The sequence below is a fragment of the Triticum urartu genome, chromosome 5A (genome assembly GCF_056163025.1).
Source record: "Triticum urartu cultivar PI428250 chromosome 5A, HENAU_Tu73, whole genome shotgun sequence".
NCBI classification, from domain to species: Eukaryota; Viridiplantae; Streptophyta; class Magnoliopsida; order Poales; family Poaceae; genus Triticum; species Triticum urartu.
In genome coordinates, this window is record NC_141877.1 from 11,946,050 (window position 1) to 11,962,823 (window position 16,774).

The 16,774-nt window shown below is 46.6% G+C and overlaps 2 protein-coding genes and 1 pseudogene across 4 annotated transcripts; 2 read left to right on the forward strand and 1 right to left on the reverse strand.

Annotated features, from left to right (window-relative positions):
- Nucleotides 1-1,319: 1,319 nt before the first annotated feature.
- Nucleotides 1,320-4,077, reverse strand: LOC125506898 (uncharacterized). Of its 3 annotated transcripts, XR_007282792.2 has the most exons (3): nt 3,303-4,076; nt 1,835-2,025; nt 1,320-1,731 (listed from the first exon to the last, which is right to left on the reverse strand). XR_007282792.2 is itself a non-coding variant. In XM_048671606.2 (2 exons), the coding sequence occupies exons 1-2, from the start codon at nt 3,744-3,746 to the stop codon at nt 1,648-1,650; spliced, it is 528 nt and encodes a 175-aa protein (XP_048527563.1). In that variant the 5' UTR covers nt 3,747-4,077; the 3' UTR covers nt 1,327-1,647. The 3 variants fall into 3 exon arrangements, 2 of the variants coding, with proteins under 2 accessions (XP_048527563.1, XP_048527564.1); XM_048671606.2 differs by lacking the exon at nt 1,835-2,025 and having other exon boundaries at nt 1,327-1,731; nt 3,303-4,077; XM_048671607.2 differs by lacking the exons at nt 1,320-1,731; nt 1,835-2,025 and having other exon boundaries at nt 2,977-4,075.
- An 8,803-nt stretch (nt 4,078-12,880) lies between these two features.
- On the forward strand, nt 12,881-13,765 carry LOC125506621 (short-chain dehydrogenase ptmH-like). Its single transcript, XM_048671411.2, has one exon. The coding sequence runs from the start codon at nt 12,881-12,883 to the stop codon at nt 13,763-13,765; it is 885 nt and encodes a 294-aa protein (XP_048527368.2).
- A 746-nt stretch (nt 13,766-14,511) lies between these two features.
- LOC125506622 (uncharacterized) lies at nt 14,512-16,096 on the forward strand (annotated as a pseudogene).
- Nucleotides 16,097-16,774: the final 678 nt, after the last annotated feature.

Consider the following 16,774-nt stretch of genomic DNA (forward strand, 5'->3'; position numbering starts at 1 on the left):
ATTACTGTAAATCGTACTTCTAGCTATCATTAAAGTGTGGTTTACCCCTAAAAAAACTGATATTTACCTTTTGTGCTGATTTCGTACCACTCGCTCCTACCTAACTATAATGAGAGGCCTGTTCATTACGTTTTTCAGCATGGGGATAAGGTGATTTCTTTCATGTTCTCCTTTCGGTTATTCAGCTGGTTTTCATCCTTTTTTTTCTTTTCTAAAAAAGAATATATTTTCCAAACACATGATTATTTTGTGTGCACATGAATATTTTTTAAACTCGAAATGCACATTATTTGAATTTCAAAAAATATTTTGATTTCTTAATATATATATATATATATATATATATATATATTTGTTTGACAGAAAAAGCAGACTAAAATTATATTTATCCTAAAATAAAAAATCATACGAATCTTAATGGTTCATACCTTTGGTATGCACATACATGAGGCCTTGTGCGAGTTAGGGACTATTCCACGCTATCAGCATACATGGGCGCACCCTTGTCGACCCTTTTTTCGTTTTGTACTTTTCATATGGCCGGAGAATCCTTACCTTTTTCCAGACAACTGAATTAGAATCCCTTTTTTTAATGGCAAGCAGTTGTGTACGTGTTCCAGGGAACAAATTGGTCAGGAAGTTGCACTCGTGATTCACTAATCAATTGAACACACTTACGAGTAATTGCCTTTTTTGCGGGGTGCCTTTTCTGTTTAATTATTACCAAGCAATGAAAACAGACACTAGAATCAAAGAAACAAATCGCGGTTCAAGTCACTGTCTCAGCCAAATTGGCAGTGACACAATGTTCAAGGTCCAACACACAGTTGTTTTATTCGTTTCTCGACCGTGGTTTTAATCCTCATTTAAAATTTTGTAACACTCTAGACAAGTGTGGTGTCTCTATATATGACCTCAATTGCTTCTAGAATTCCTAGAGACCAATCGAGGTCTGGTCTTTGTTGTACCTTGTCCTCGATTATTACAACCAAACATGCCTGAAACTGAAATCTCTCCGTCGGCAAGAAAAGACATGCAGGTCCTTGTCCGCAACATCTCTCAAGTGATATGGTAGCGTCTGATGCTTGGTGAAACATTTGATGTGGCTTTGCAACCCCAAGAATTTTCCCTAAAAATATAGCCTAGTTGTCTTTCTCATGCCAAGGAAATGGTCAGAGAAAAGGATTGCAGTATCGCTGAATTAATGGCATTCTTCAGTGTGCCTCTGTCAGTGAGGGCAAAGTAAACCCTAACCACAAGCCCAAGTATAAATAATGTTGCCATGTTTTCATTCAAATTTGGACACGCAATGCTTGACCCCTTTGAAAAAGTTTGATGGCAAACAAACGCTATGTGGCACATGATTTCCAATTCTAATTCGATAAACATCGGATGACACGCCTTGATAGCTAGAGGTGTGTGTTGTTTTTTGCCGTTTAACTGGATACACTCTCTTTTTCGACTAGTCCACCCAGCTGTGGATAAATCTTTGATCAGAATCAGCTATTCGGCTTGTGAATCGCGCCATTATATCTTTGTCGTCTTTGTTTCTCGAGCTGTGTTTTTCAAGTTCGCGTCCAGTGTCGTGGCATCGCAGATATACATGTCGCGTCCATGTCGCCGACTGTTTCCAAAGTTTCTCCAAGCTCAACAGGGACCGGTCGGCGCCGGGTTACGACACATGCCTATTTGTTTGATGTACCTTTGTCCGTGTCTGAACCCGAAACCTCTCTGTCAGCCATGGAAAAAACATAATCAGGGAGTGCAATAATGCTAAACATACAAAGAGTTACACGCAATCACATGCTGACTAGAATTTTTTCCATCTACTAACCAATCACAAACTTGTCCCCCCCTGATTTTCAGGGGGGTGGGCCGCTTCCCCATCTATTGACCAATCAAATTAATCCTCTTTGTAAAGGCTTGTAACTCGTTTGTACGTGTAGCATTACTCTCAGAGAGTGTCCTTGTCTGGACCATCTCTCACACCACACATGTAGCGTCTGGCGGCCACTTCTCTGACGTCTTTGATGCCCTCCAAGGATAAGCAAACCTTCAGTTGATGTGGCTTTCAATCCAAAAACTTGTATCCAATGAAAATAATTGTGTCCTTGTCTATGAAAATAAATGGTCAGAGAAAAGGATTGTACCACCACTTAATGATATATTTCCTTGGTCTCTAACGAACTACCAGTGTCAGTGTGCCATTGGCCAGTTGCACTCGTGGTTCAGATCGAGAGTACCACCTCCAACCTGCCTAACTTTTCTGGTACTAATACCAATCAGTGCTTCATATACACATACACATATATATTCCTACTCACACAATGATCACAAAGTCAAGAAATTAACGAAGGAACATTCAAAGATAGAATGTTCAAGATCGCCGCAAGATGTTTCAGAGAGTGTAATGTTCCCTCTTTTTATTTCATTGACCGTTCGAACCCTAAGTGGCCAAGTCCATAACTGAAATTTCTCTGTCAGCCAAGGAAAAATCAAGGGAAGGAAGGAAGGTCCTTGTCTGGGCCATCGTCCTGTCTTAGCTATTATCTCACGGCATGGAGATGGTCAGAGAAAATGGATGCAGGCAGTATCACTGAGCCATAGGTTTTCCTCTGGGCTGTATCTTACCAGCTAGTACTAAGTTACTATGGACCAGCCTCACTTGTGAGATTCAGGTACTGTACTATCTGCAACTTGCAGATAAACCGCAACAGCAGTTGTGCTTGTGACTAGACCCCCTACCTAATCTGTATAAACGACTTTTCTGTTGGTACCAAGCAGTGATCCATATTCCTATCTGCACAATGGACACAGCACACAGGCACAAGAAATTAGCAATGGAATGTTCCAAGTCTCGGTCAACCTCTAGATGTCACTGTCTGGTTGATTGACACTGACAGGTAGAAAATTGCAAGTGCAGGGCAGAGAGTCAGTGTCATGGAAACCAATCCATCCAGCATCACAGAGAAGAAGGAACAAAATGCTTATGCCACTCGCACAATAATCTGAAGTTCTGAACCCACAGCAATAGAAATTAACACGAAGATTGAGATGGTGATGCATCCCTCCTCTTCACCACACATGCAAATTAAGTGTGTTTTCTTTTCCCCGAATCAAACTTTCTACTTGTCCTAATCACCAAAGTTTTTCACACCGCTACTGATTAACCTTGACCAGGAAGAAACTACTGCAAACCATGCCAAACAAAAAAGAGGAGATGACGATGATGATAAATTAGGAGATAATTACTACTATTATGCATCCCTGGGATCCAGATCGGGCAGCTTGGCCAGCCTCACCATGCTCTGCTCCACCACGCCGTTGGACCTCTTGCAGGACAGCGCGCCGAGCCCACGCCCCAGCCCGCTCCACCGCCTCTGGCCCTTGGCCTCCCTTGTTGGTGCGGTCTTCATCTTCCTGCCGTCGCCGTCGCCGCCGCTCTTGGTGCAGGCCAGGTACGCCGCCAGGAACGGGTCGTCCTCAGGCCGGACGGCCCTCGAGTAGCCCCTCGCCGCCGGCCTGCCTGGGGGCGGCGGCACCGACAGCCGCCTTGCCAGCGCCGGAACCTTCCTCTGGCCCTCCCGCATGCCACCACCACGTCCTTCAATCGTCGAGACCGGCTTCTTCACGGCCGGCTCGAGCTCCCACGACAAGACTACCGGCGGCTTCCTCGGGCTCTCTGGCATGCCCAGCTCCTGCTCCCACGAGAAGGCCACGGTCAGGGCGTCCTCTTCCTGCCCCATGTACGTACACAAGGGCAAAGAGCCACCGGCAGCTAGCTAGCTAACTAATCACCACCGGCCGGCCTGTCGTGCTGGTATGGACCAACGGTTTCTTGCCGTGCTTCTTGGCGTGAGCAAGACGAAGAAGGGAAAGAGGACGAAGGTGGTTGGTTTTTGAAGAAGTGGTGGGGCGATCGAGGGAGAGGAGAGGAGAGGAGAGGAGAGGGCAAATGGATCATGAATGCATCATGCGTACATGCATGCCAAACGTGTGCATGGCCCAACTAAATGGATATTATGCGCCATGGGCGGTTATGCTTTTGATTTATTGGTAGTGGAGGGACGGCTAAAGGGATCGGGTTGTATATATGCATACGAATGGCGGGAGACCAAGGGTCATTTGTACTACTAGTACTTTGCAACCGTATTGTATTCTTGTACGCGCGTGTTAATGGTGTAGTTTTGAATTTATTATTCTGGTAGTAATCTCTTGCTAAGAAGGTGCATCGTTTTCTTTCTCCCCATCCAAGAAAGAAAGGCGATATCGTCAGTGCCTGCCGCAAGGAGAGTTCCTCCACCGCCGTCCTCCGGGGGCTCCCCCTCCACCGACGGCCTCGGTATTCAGTGGTGAGGGGATCGTCGGATCCACGCGTGTGGATCGCTTTAGGGCCTAGTATAGTTTTGGTTTTTTGCATTGTTCATCGTCTTAGGCTTCGGTGACGGTGATGGCGGCGCTGAATAAAGATTTTTCAGATCCTTCACTGAAGAGGCGTACAGTCCTATGGTTGGGGATGGATCTGGAAATCAGACCGTTCAAGTAAGGACGGTGTGGCAACGGCATCCTCGTGGCGGACTTGTGTCCTTAGGCTTTGTCGTTATGACGATGTTTGCTCCAGACACGGATGCAGATTGTGGTCTGCATCAGTGGCATCTGGAACATGGTGGATCGTGTGCTAAGTTTGTGGTTTGTGGATGTAACGCCTTAGTCATGTAGGGGTGCCAGATATGGAGTTCGATGGCATGTCCGTGGTGTTGCCCTGCTCTACTTCGTTCAATGGTAATGATTTTGTCTTTGGTGAGTCATCTTGAAGGTCCGTAGAGCTGCATATAAGCAATGGAGCCGCGTCGACCTCGGGTGAGAAGGTGATTCATTTTTTTTTCTTTGATGGCTCCTGTAGTGGAGCCAGAGGCAAGTGATGAGCGTTGGTGTCAAGCTCAGAGGATTCTTCGGTCTTGATTGTATTTTTCCATCTTGGCTGATGTTTTTTTATACAAACACTAGCATTTTGCTATGTTTTCAGTTTTGTCAGGTCGATGTTTACATGGCTTATACTATAATCTTTATGATGAATAAACGAGACATGCATTATCATGCTTTTTTTATTATGGTCTCAAAAGTCCATGGGAAGAAAAATAAGAAAATAGGAGATGGTAAGCAAACAGTGGCTATAGAGGGTTTGGTTGAAGTTAACCGCAGGGAATTGCATGTTGGTATGGTAGATGGACTTCAACGCTGATGGCTTGACCATGCATGCGTATGCATTTACCCAGTCCATACCTTGTCTTTTAGCAATTTTTTCCCAACCAACAACATATGAAAATAATTATGTGGGGTAAGTGTACAAGATTTTGTTTCTACAACTGCAAGAGATTGGCTGCTTGGATTGGTGGCTATATTTTTATCTGAAGCCTTTGGTGGTGTGTAAGTCAGATGCTTATTTGGCTGCTTAATTCCAATCTTACATCAAGACCACGAAGACATCATTGCAATTGGAACTCCTCCAGTAATTAAGTACTAGTAACCGTGCTAAGTTACAACGCAAGAGTCAAAGCGCATTCCATTACGACTTAAACATATGCATAATTAGGTATTTGTTTTATGGTTTTGATTAGTAGTGGGGCACGTTCATGGATTTGGTTACCGGGCGAAAGATCCGGTTACAGCCCGGGAACCGCATTTACCTGTACACCATGAGAAATTGCCTTACCGAGCAAAAATAATTGAGTGTTAAATTTGGATGATTTTTTACTGAATGCAATTGGAGCTCCTCTAGTAATTCATTAGTTAGTACTACTAGTAACCATGCTAAGTTACAACGTAAGAGTCAAAGCATGGTCCATTACTTGACCATATGCATGTCCAAGTTCTTAGTATTTGTTTTATACATTAGAGCGAACCAGTACTAACTTGATTTGGAAAGAAAATTAACCAATTTCTTAGTATTTGTTACTTTCATGATTAAAACTCCGGGTTTTCATATTTTTTCCACACATTTTATAAACCATTTACCAACAAGTTGGCGAATTCACGTGAAAGAAAAGTTTGCAAATTTTGTCTTGCTACGTGGTGCTCTTTTTTCTTGTTGTTGGAAACTGCTGCGTCGGTGCGGTTTTGCTACATGTTGGTCAATGAATTAAGCCGCCTACTGCCCTTCTATATACAATAATTTTGTTTCCTGCTTTTTCAGCTGTTTAAATAATCAATTGCTAGTTTACTACTACTACTAATTGGAAGCAACGAAGAAAACACGCATTGGAAAAGAATTCATACGGTTTGCAGCTATCAAGGTGGTTGGTAAATCCTTGTCATGTACTCCACGCGAAAAAGAATGAAGAGTTCCTTGTCATGTAATTGGAGAAGGCCATGCAAAACGCCAAAATAGCAACGTTGACTGCTACTGGCATGCTTCTGAACGGATGAGCATGCACCGGATGGCCAGGAATCAAATCCACAAAATACTAGCAAATGATTAGCTAGAAAATTGACACTCTTAATGACTTTAAACATACTATTCAGATTAATTAGGAGATTAAGCTTGCAAAAAAAAAATCCGAGAGGAAATAAAATTTGAGTTGGTAATTATTTGATCATCTTTTTATGCGAGGGTCGATCATTCGATCATCAGTCTATATTAGTCCTCGTAAATTAATGCACGATGCCAACAGTGTGATTAAGATTGCCAGCGTTAAATATTATTACACGATGAATGTTCCTCATACCATCCTACGAGCTGAGATTACGATGTCTGAGGATGGTTGATCCGGAGTGTAGGCTTCCCTTGTCAAAGAAATTAAACATATATTCAAATTGCGACTGAGAAGTACTTGCATATAAACTAAACGTTCCAGGTACCCTATCTTATACATATCTCTAGTTTGGTCAGGACCTGGAGACGTATACATCTTGGCACTTGGTTCACCTAATTGGCGATTAGGAACACGCAAATGATTGCAGTTTGGTTCACTACTATAAATGTCAGTCGTTGCTAGATGTTGCAGACACGATAAACAAGTGTCCATCTTATGTGTAACTCTCCTAAACCAACCAGGCTACCCAAGTAACTAATTTTAACTGGCTAATTACCAATGTAATTATGTATGTGGCAGCTAGCCAACCTGCCTACCGGCGGCTAAAGAAAACCCCACCTACCGGAGTAGTACTGATTAACAAAGTGTTGCTCTAGGACTCTGCATAGTTTTGTTCTTCCCGGTAAGCCTTAGATTTTCTCTTTTTTGGAAACAAGAAATGATGTGAAAATTACAGTTCTAGAAACCTTTGGACAGAAAAATGTTCATTGCTGCTTCCATTTTGAGTTGAAGTTATCATATGAGTTTGAAAGCTCAGGCAATGAGGCCTTTGGGCCGAATCAGCAAGGGGCCTATCGGGGAACTAGTACGCTAACGCATAAGCTATAACAGGGCAATCTCTATTTGACGCACATTGCTTCAAAATGCAAAATTTCCTATACGATGCATGTTGAGTCGAACTGTCAACGCTTCGCACAGGACATGCATGCGAGCGACCGAGTGGACCGGCTCATTTTTAGCGTTAACCAGAGTACGTTCGAGTTCAAGTTTTCAACACCTTCTAGATGGTTCCAAGCCGGTTTTTACCGATTTTGTAACCTTCTAAAAGGTTTACTGAACAAGGTTTTGTCTTTTTTTATTTTCTTTTTTTGTCTTCTCTTTCTTATTTTTATTTACTTTGAATTTGAACTGTTTCTTTATTTTATATTTTATTTTTACTTTTCTTTTAAAAAATATTTAAAGTAAAAAATAGGATTCTATTTTTTTCAAAATATGTTCTGGTTTTACAAAAAAAAGATCAGGAATTTACAATTTGTTCATATTATTAAGAAAATTATTCATGATTCCACAAAAAGTTCAACAATTCAAATTATGTTTGTTTCTTCAAGCATGTCTGAAATTTAGATAAAATTCTTAATTTTCAAAAATTCTTCATAATCAATTTTTTCATTTATAAAATTTGTTCGCTTTTTCCAAAGAAATGTTCGGAAAGTCAATATCTATTAGTTTTTTTCAGAAAATATTTATGTTTGCCAAAAAATATCTTCAAAAAAATGCATTTTCCAGAAAAGTTTGTTTTTCCAAAATACGTTAATATTTTTATCTTTTTCCGTGTTTCGGAAAACAGAAAAAATAAGTTTAGATGTTATAGTACGAGAAAAATATAGGAACCAATTCGTTACATATAGTAGCCGGATCGCTACAGTATCCGAGCCACTAGTGCACTAATTTGTTGCATTGGGTATCATGGGACATGCTTGCATCCCCAAAAGTTTCAGGAGGAATGGGCTTCTGAGAGTTTTAACCTCTCTTTGCTAGGAAAGCATGGATGGAGATTGATGACAAAGCCGGACACATTATGCTCTCGGGTCCTGAAGACTAGGTATTTTCCTAATACTGACTTCATGAATGAAACAGTACCAAAATCTGCATCTCCAATATGGGGTTCTATTGTTGTTGGTCGTGAAGCTCTCAAGTTGGGTTTGATAAAGCGTGTTGCGGATGGGTCAACCATCTATATCTCTGAGGATAGGTGGATACCGGAGACCGTGGAGATGATGCCCATGTTCAAACCAGAAAACACAACACTTACGCATGTAAATGAAGTAATTGATGAGGATAATTGGACATGGAAGCATGATCTAGTTCGTCAAACTTTCTTTGTCACCAGATGCTGATGCAATTCTGAACATTCCCATTCGGAATGGTGGTGCCGAAGTCGGTGTACAGTACTCTAATGACTCGTAAACAGCGAATGGCTTAAGAGAAAGGGACGGTTACAAGTACCTCATAGGATGAAAGACAACTATGGACACCGCTTTGGAAGCTCAAAGTAGTGCAAAAAATCAGGGTTTACTGGTAGCGAGTATTGAATGGTATCTTACCCGATGAATGTACTCTCAGAAGAAGGCATATAAAAGATTCCAGTACATGCAAAGTTTGTCTTGGCATGGAGGAAGACCTAATGCATGCCCTTATCCACTGTTCCCATGCAAAGTGGTTCTGGGAGGAAGCTCAAGTATGGTTTCACTTTAAACTCCCCAGATTGCACCCGGACACATGGGCACGTGATATTGTATGTGACACTCGTTTCTCAGACCAAGATAGAGCAAACATTGTCTCAGTAATGTGGGCAATATGGACTTCAAGAACACATGGACACATGAACATGAACGTTTGGACCCTGCAGCAATGGTTCCAAGAATGAAGGAGGATCTGGCTCTTGTAGAAATACCATTGCAGCAAGTATCCATCCTTTCATGCCATGGTTGGAGGCCGCTGGAATCTCCTTTCGTAAAAATCAATGTTGATGTTGCAATCAGCCATGATGTTGGAAAGGGAGGTGCAGGTGGTGTTGCTCGAACCCCGATCAGTTTTGTTGGTGCTTAGAGCAAACCACATGAAGGGGTCACTGATCCCTTGATCATGGAGGCGTTATCACTAAGAGAAGGTGTGATCTTTACAAGTCTGCGATGCTTAACTCATGTATAATGGAGATTGACTGGGCCCTCGTGCGGCGGCTGGGAGGCCCCAGATCCCGTCGCCCCCGACTCCCCCTCTCGTCCTCCCCCTCCCTCGCCGCCGCTCGAGGGCGCGACCAAGCAAAGCCTTGCCGTCGCTGGTGGCGGCGGGGACTAGGTGCCCTCCCGCTCGTGAGGAGCTGGCTCGGGCCGGCGCCCCCGAGCCGAAGTGTGGCGTGTGGCCGGACGTCACGACAGGGGCTGGCGGGCTCCAGAGATCTCATTCCCCATGGCAGGCGGCTTCAAGATCTGGGGCGCCACGGTCGCCATGGACGGCGGCGGCGTGACCAGATCGGCGGCGGCGTGGCCGGATCTGGGCTTAGGCGTGAGCTTGGTCTCCGGGTCACGATCGGCGCGATGGAGAGTGCGACACGTCGGCAGCTGGACGGATCTGCGGGATTCCATCTGTGTCTGGTCCTTGACAACCCGGGCAACTCCGGGGGAAACCCTAGATCTCCATGGGATCGAGCGATGGCGGTGCTCTTGCGCCGTAGTCCCTCTTTAGGGCATCGTTTTGGAGTTTGCTACGGTCGAAGCAACCAGCGAGGCCGGCGGCGTACGCCCGGTGACGCAACTGCCAATGAAAATCGCGTCGACTACGATCATGCCGGACGATGGCGGCGTCTTTGATGTCGTTTCCTTGTCGAGGCATCATTGTTGCAGTTGGCGTCATCAGGCTTGGGATGCTCTGGGGAAACCCTTGATCTGGGTCTCCCGGATCGGACGATGGCATTCTTAGTAGCGCTTTCCCTCATGGGGGCATCATTTTGGAGCAAGTGATGGCTAGAGGAGACAAGAGGAGGAGCGGTGCTTCATCACACACATTGATGGCGTCGGATCTCGATGGCATGGCGCTCTGGAGATTACTCGTCTGATGTGCGATGATGGACTCGCGCAGGAGGTCGACGCTGTCTGGCGTCGGCGGCAGCTAGACCGGGCAACGTTCATGCAACAGTACAACTCTGAAGATGGATTGGTGGCAAGTGGCTGCGGCGGCCTCATACCCGCCAGGCGTCCTGGTTGAGGAGCACGCCGGACTGGTGGGTGCCCATACCCGGCAGGCGTCCTGGTTGGGACCTCAGGTCTTAGATGTTAGATTTGGCTGCGTGGTCTGTTTGGTATTAGGCCCAGACTATCCACATCCCTTCATCAATTGGATAGGAGTAGCGACACTTTTGTTACCTAGACGGTGGTTTCAGTATTATTGTTGTATGACTTTGTAAGGTCTTGTGTGAATAATTAATAAAGTGGCTGTATGCATCGTCCAGATGCAGAGGCTGGGGTCCTCCTCCATTTCTAAAAGATAATAATGAAGATTGACTGTCTTATGTTGGTCAACCTCTGGAACACTCGCCACAATAATTGTTCAGTTGTGGCACCGATCCTTGCTGAAATAGGAGAGCTATCTTTTATCTTTTTCTAGTTTTTGTTATTGAGCATGTATCTCGATCATCAAACTTACCAGCTTATTTTTGTGCTAAGCGTGCTTGTACGCTGATGGTCACCGATAGCTGGCTAGACTATGTATTTTTTTTTGCGAATGAGACTATGTACCTTGGTTCCTCATCAGCAGCCTCATTGCTGACTTTCGAGGACCGCCTTCGTTGAATAAAGCTCCCAAAGTTCCCCACAAAAAATAATGAGCCGGCCCAACGATGCAGACTCCTTTTTCTTAATATATAAGGGTGCGTCCTGTTCGTCAGACACCTATTGGAGGTAACGCGCGTCATGTAGGAAGTCCGTCAATATGTTTAGGCCATGCACAAGAGCGAGCTGACGATTCCACTTATGGACTGGCCAATTTTAGTCAGCACACACGTTCAATAGCATCCCAGTTTTTGGAACCATCTAGAGGTTCTTGTCCGGTTTCTTTTTTGACGTTATTGTTTTCTTTAGGTTTCTATTTGTCTTCTCTTTTTCTTTTTTGGTTTCTCTCCCTTTCCCCAAACTTTTTAATATTCAATTTTTAATGGTTTGAATATTGGAAATTTTTCGTATTTTTCTAAACAATATTTAAAATTTGTGTTTTCTAAAATGTTCATGTTAAAAAGGTGCTCACTTTTTTACGTTATTTTTTAAACAAATTTAATTTTAGAAAACACACGTTTTCAGAAACAACTGCATTTTCACAAAAAAAAAATGATGGTCACATTCAACGCTATTACATTGTCTCAATGTTCACGGGATAAAACAGAAAGGTGTCCGGGTTGGCCTAACCAAGCATGGTGGCCAACCATCATAGTTGTGCACGCTTTGCAAGATTGTGAGGCCTTGACGTTCGACGTTCTAACTCGTGGCTAAATATAGAAGAAACAAAAGCCGATGAACGTTCTTGTATTTCATGCACTACAGCTAGATAGCTTGCAGCGTTCGCACTCTTTATAGTTTCAATGAGCACCTGGATTTTGTAAAATCCTGAAGGAACGCATGCTACGCCAACACTATTTGGGCCGGCCCAATATGTCGCTCACTGCAACGAATTTATAATTTTGCCTATCTATATGTCGCCATCAGAAGATCCACTGATTCAAGACCCAACCTTAAAGAGAAAAAAAAAACTTGCATGCTCACGTCGACAGTAGAGGCTACATTGACATGGCAGAGAGGTGGCCGAAGAACCAACTTCAAGGGATAGCCGCCGCCGCCACCATTACCCTGACAGATTTTGCAAATCCTAACCTGACCAAAAAGAAAGACCGGTAGGTGACTAGGCCAATGAGCCATTGACGCCTACATCAAGACGAGAAAGCTCTTGGAAACCCTACTAAATGGCTCAAAGTGGAAAACGCTACAACTTCATCCGGTATATCGGCGCCTAGAAAAGATGTATCTACAATTTGCTTCTCTAGGGTTTGGAGAGGAGAGAAGGGTTCTGTATGATGAAGAAACTTGTAAGTTCTGATTTTTCTGTGTGTACAATTTTGCATACTGGTAGGTTGGTAATCTAGGCTTATGTTTAACCAAAAGCATGCAAGTGTCTCGTGATGAAATTAAGTTGTGGTAATCTGAACAATTCAGAAGCTTTCTCCTGTGGGAATATGTGCCGCCACACATGACACATCAATCCTGACAGTGACAACGCAACACTGGTGAAGTGTGAGTATGCTTGCTATGGAATTTGAGTTTAGACAAACCTCGCCGGCCGGCCGGCCGGCCGGAGTTCTCAAAGAAAGAGGAAGGCGCCAAGAGAAGCCGCATATACTTACTGCATATTCCTGCCTTGACGGGCATACCAAACATGCGCCAACCGCATTGGTGTTTGCTTCATCTTGTACGAGCGAGTATGCTATATATACATGAACACGTACTATCAGTATCAGATCATACATGGCTAACGTCAACGACGGCGAGGGCGAGGGCAAGGCGGCGCCGGTGGTGCTGATCACGGGGTGCGCCGAGGGCGGCATCGGTTACGAGTACTGCCGTGCCTTCGCTGCCCTCGGCTGCCGTGTCGTCGCCACCGACATCCCTGACCGCGTCCCGGACCTCGCCGGCCTCGATGACACCGTCGTCGTCGACCGCCTCCCGCTCGACGTCACCTCCGAGGCCAGCGTGACCGACGCCGTGTCACGCGTGCTGCGCGACCAGGGCCGCATCGACGTGATCGTCAACAACGCCGGGATCGGCTGCACCGGCCCGCTGGCGGAGCTGAGCGGCGAGGCCGTGCGGCGCACCATGGACGTGAACTTCCTCGGCCAGCTGCGGCTCGTGCACGCCGTCGCGCCCCACATGGCGTCGCGGCGGTCCGGGCGCGTGGTGAACGTGGGCAGCGTCGTCGGCACCGCCGCCACGCCGTGGGCGGGGGTCTACTGCGCGTCCAAGGCGGCGGTGCACGCCGCCACCGACGCGCTGCGGCTGGAGCTCGCGCCGTTCGGGGTGCACGTCGTGAAGGTGGTGCCCGGGGCGGTGCGGTCCGGCCTGGGCCACGCCAACACCGCGCAGCTCGCCGGGGCGAAGCAGGGACAGCAGCAGTGGGGGATGTACCGTGAGTTCACGGCGGCGATCGAGGAGAGGGCGCGGGCGTCGCAGGGGACCGGGGCGACGGAGGCGTCGGTGTTCGCGAGGCACGTGGCGGCGCGGGTTATGCGGCCGAGGCCGCCGCGGGAGATAGTGTATGGGAGCATGACGGGGCTGTTCGCCGTGCTTGCCATGTCGCCGGCCTGGGCGCGTGACGCCTTCTTCGCCAGGCGGTTCGGGCTCAACAAGCTCTAACAAACTCTAGTCGTGCCTTTGGCCTTGTCCTTCTTCTTAGTCCCGAGTCTACATTGACGACTTCCCAGCCGCTACCTCTACAAGTTACCGGGTTTAAACCAGTTTGCTCCGCTCAGACAGAGGCCCAGAAACAACAGCAAGCTTTGCTCACCGGGGACCAAAGATGCATACGGTCAAACCGGGGCCTTTTTTTTTCTTCTGGGACCAAAGATGGATGCAGAAGAAAAAAAGAATTCGACACTCTCAAATATTTAGATGTAGTATTTTCTCAATTCCTATAAGAATGCATTTTAAAAGAGTTTTGCTACTTAATATATAGCCTTTGGCCTTTTCATAAAAAAAATGATGCACATTCAATGCTATTCGTGCAAACTACTCCCTCCGTTCGGAATTATTTGTCGCAGAAATGAATGTATCTAGACGTATTTTAGTTCTAGATACATCCATTTTCAAGACAAGTAATTCCAAACGGAGGGAGTATATAGATATAGATAAAGAATTGATTACTCGACTCTATCCTAAAAAATAAACCGGTTTATACGTATTTTTTAAATCTTTATTACTAAGTAAGAAAGTATCCCTCATTAGCCACGCCGATAGAAAGGTGGAACGGCCCAGGAGGGACGGCGCCCTGTGTCATCTTCCTTTCTCTTGTCGTCCGAGTCCGGTCAGAAAACCAACTCGTCGTCCGCCACCCTATATCTATATCCCGCCGAACCGCCGCATCAATCAATCGCAGCCGCAGCATGTCGCCCAACAATGTCCAGCCGTCGGGTCCCGGCCGCAGGGGGCTCTTCTCCTGCCTCTACAGCGGCGAGCGCGACGGCCCCCCCATACTTCAACTTCAAGGCCGCCCGCGGTGAGTGCGACGGCCCTCCTGACTTGAGCTTCAAGGCCGACCTCCTCAACCTCATCCCCGACTTCTAAGAGGAGGCGTTCGACCGGCTGCCCGTCGACGACACGCCGGACGACGTCGCCAACAAACTATACGAAACCATGCGCGACGGCGGCCTCTCCCTCGGCCTCCTGGACCCCGTCTCCAACATCGTCCTCAACACCATGGCCCTCCTCCCGCGCGACCACTTCCGGCCAAAGGAAGAACCGCCCGCCAAGAGGACCAGGAGGTCCAAGAGGCTGGCCGGCATGGCAGTGTCACAGCCCAGGGATAGCTGGTCGTCCGGTAGAACCATTGGGCCGTCCTGCCGCAGGGTTACCTGGCGCAGAGTAGCTCAAGCGTCCTGCCAGGCTCTCGTGAGGTTCATGACGAGCTACTTCGGATGCATCACTGAAGAACAGGCCACCCGCTACCTTCACTGGGCGGGCGCCGACCTCGCCCGCGCCGTCCTGCTCGTCGAGCACGACCTATACGCTTCTGGCGATGAGATTGTGCTCCCCGACCCTGCCTCTGAGAGGACTCAGGCCGCCCTCAGGTGTGCCGCGATCCACGTGTGGCACTCCGCGCCTGACGTCATCGTGCGGCTCCAAGCGTCGCCATTGCCCCGTCAACGGCTCCTCGCCGCCGCCCCCTTCCTAAAGCCGGGAGGGCGGAAGCTCACCGTCGATGATGTCAACACCATCATGGATCTGCTGCGGTACCAGGACGGCGGCCCTCTCGACCTTCAGGTGAACTTGCTGCAAAGTGGGCGGGAGGTCGTCGTCTACTGCCGGAACCTCAAGCCAGATGAAGGAACATTTGAGGTTTCCAAAAGCACGCGCTCCATAGATGGCTTTGGCATGGTCACCATCAACGTCGAGCGGCATGGCGACCACTTCACGTCCTTGCGGTCTCCTAAAAACAAGAGATCCATGATATCAGCCTGTCTGGCAAAGGCCACAAAAACCTCTCAAAGGCGCGGCTTGGTGGACAGCTGCAACAGTGATGCGTGTGAGTACACCGAGTCTCTCAAGATGAGGCTCCACGCCATGATCCACACCTTCTATGTCAAAGTCTTCACCATGCTACCCTTCACGGGGCTCCGGCTCATCCGCGACATCATGTTCGCCGGCCACTGCTATGGCCCCATGGACCCCATCTCTAACATCATCCTCAACTCCATTTGGCACAACATAGTGTGCCCGCTCCCACCGGCGGACACTGAGATCCAGGTGTACGACATCCTCGACACCCTCTCCTTGCTTCGCGTGGAGGTCCGGTCCTTGGAAGGCCTCATCGCCATCGTTCGTGCAAATCCTGAGTCTGGATCATCCATGCAGCAGGTGATGGAGCACCTCTGGTGCAAACAATGTGACTTGTCCAAGAAGAAGCACACACTGCAACAATTTGTTGCCGCAGCTGCAGCAGCTCGATTAAATGTGTATAGAAAATGTTGACCATGTATTAAAAAATGATGAAAAAATTGATCATGTATATAAAAATGAAAAAAGAATAAAACCCTAAGAAGAAAAAAGAAAAGAAACTGGTAAAATAAGGAAAAAAGACTGAGAAAACGGCTCTTCTTACCTCAACAAGGACGCCCCCTAGTACTAACCATGAACCCCAAGTGGGCGGACTGCTAGCAGCATCCTCCTTCTACCTTGAGGTGCCGTCCCCGCGAGTGCATCACGTTCTCATTCTTTTGTTTTATAAGGGTTTTTATTATTTTTGTCACTAGTTGTGTCCCATAACTCAGTTTTGCTATTAGAAGTTACAACTACTCAAAAATGCCATCGATCCGTGAGATGTTTGCTCAAAAATGCCATCGTTCCGTTAGATGTTTCCTCAAAAATGCCATTAGACATCGTTATTTTCACATCAAACTCATTGACCATGTTATATGATAAAAATAAGCCTAGACCCACATGTCAGTTCTCTCTATCTCACAATGATAAGTGTGGCCCCACTTATCAGGAGTAACCAAGCGAATAATTTTATAGAAAATAAAAAAATCGTTGGGATCAAGTGGGCCCCACACTTTATTGTAGTAAGATAGAAGGAGAGCTGGCATGCTGGTTCATAGGTATTTATGTCATTATAACATGGCAAAAGAGATTTGAGATCACAATAATGGT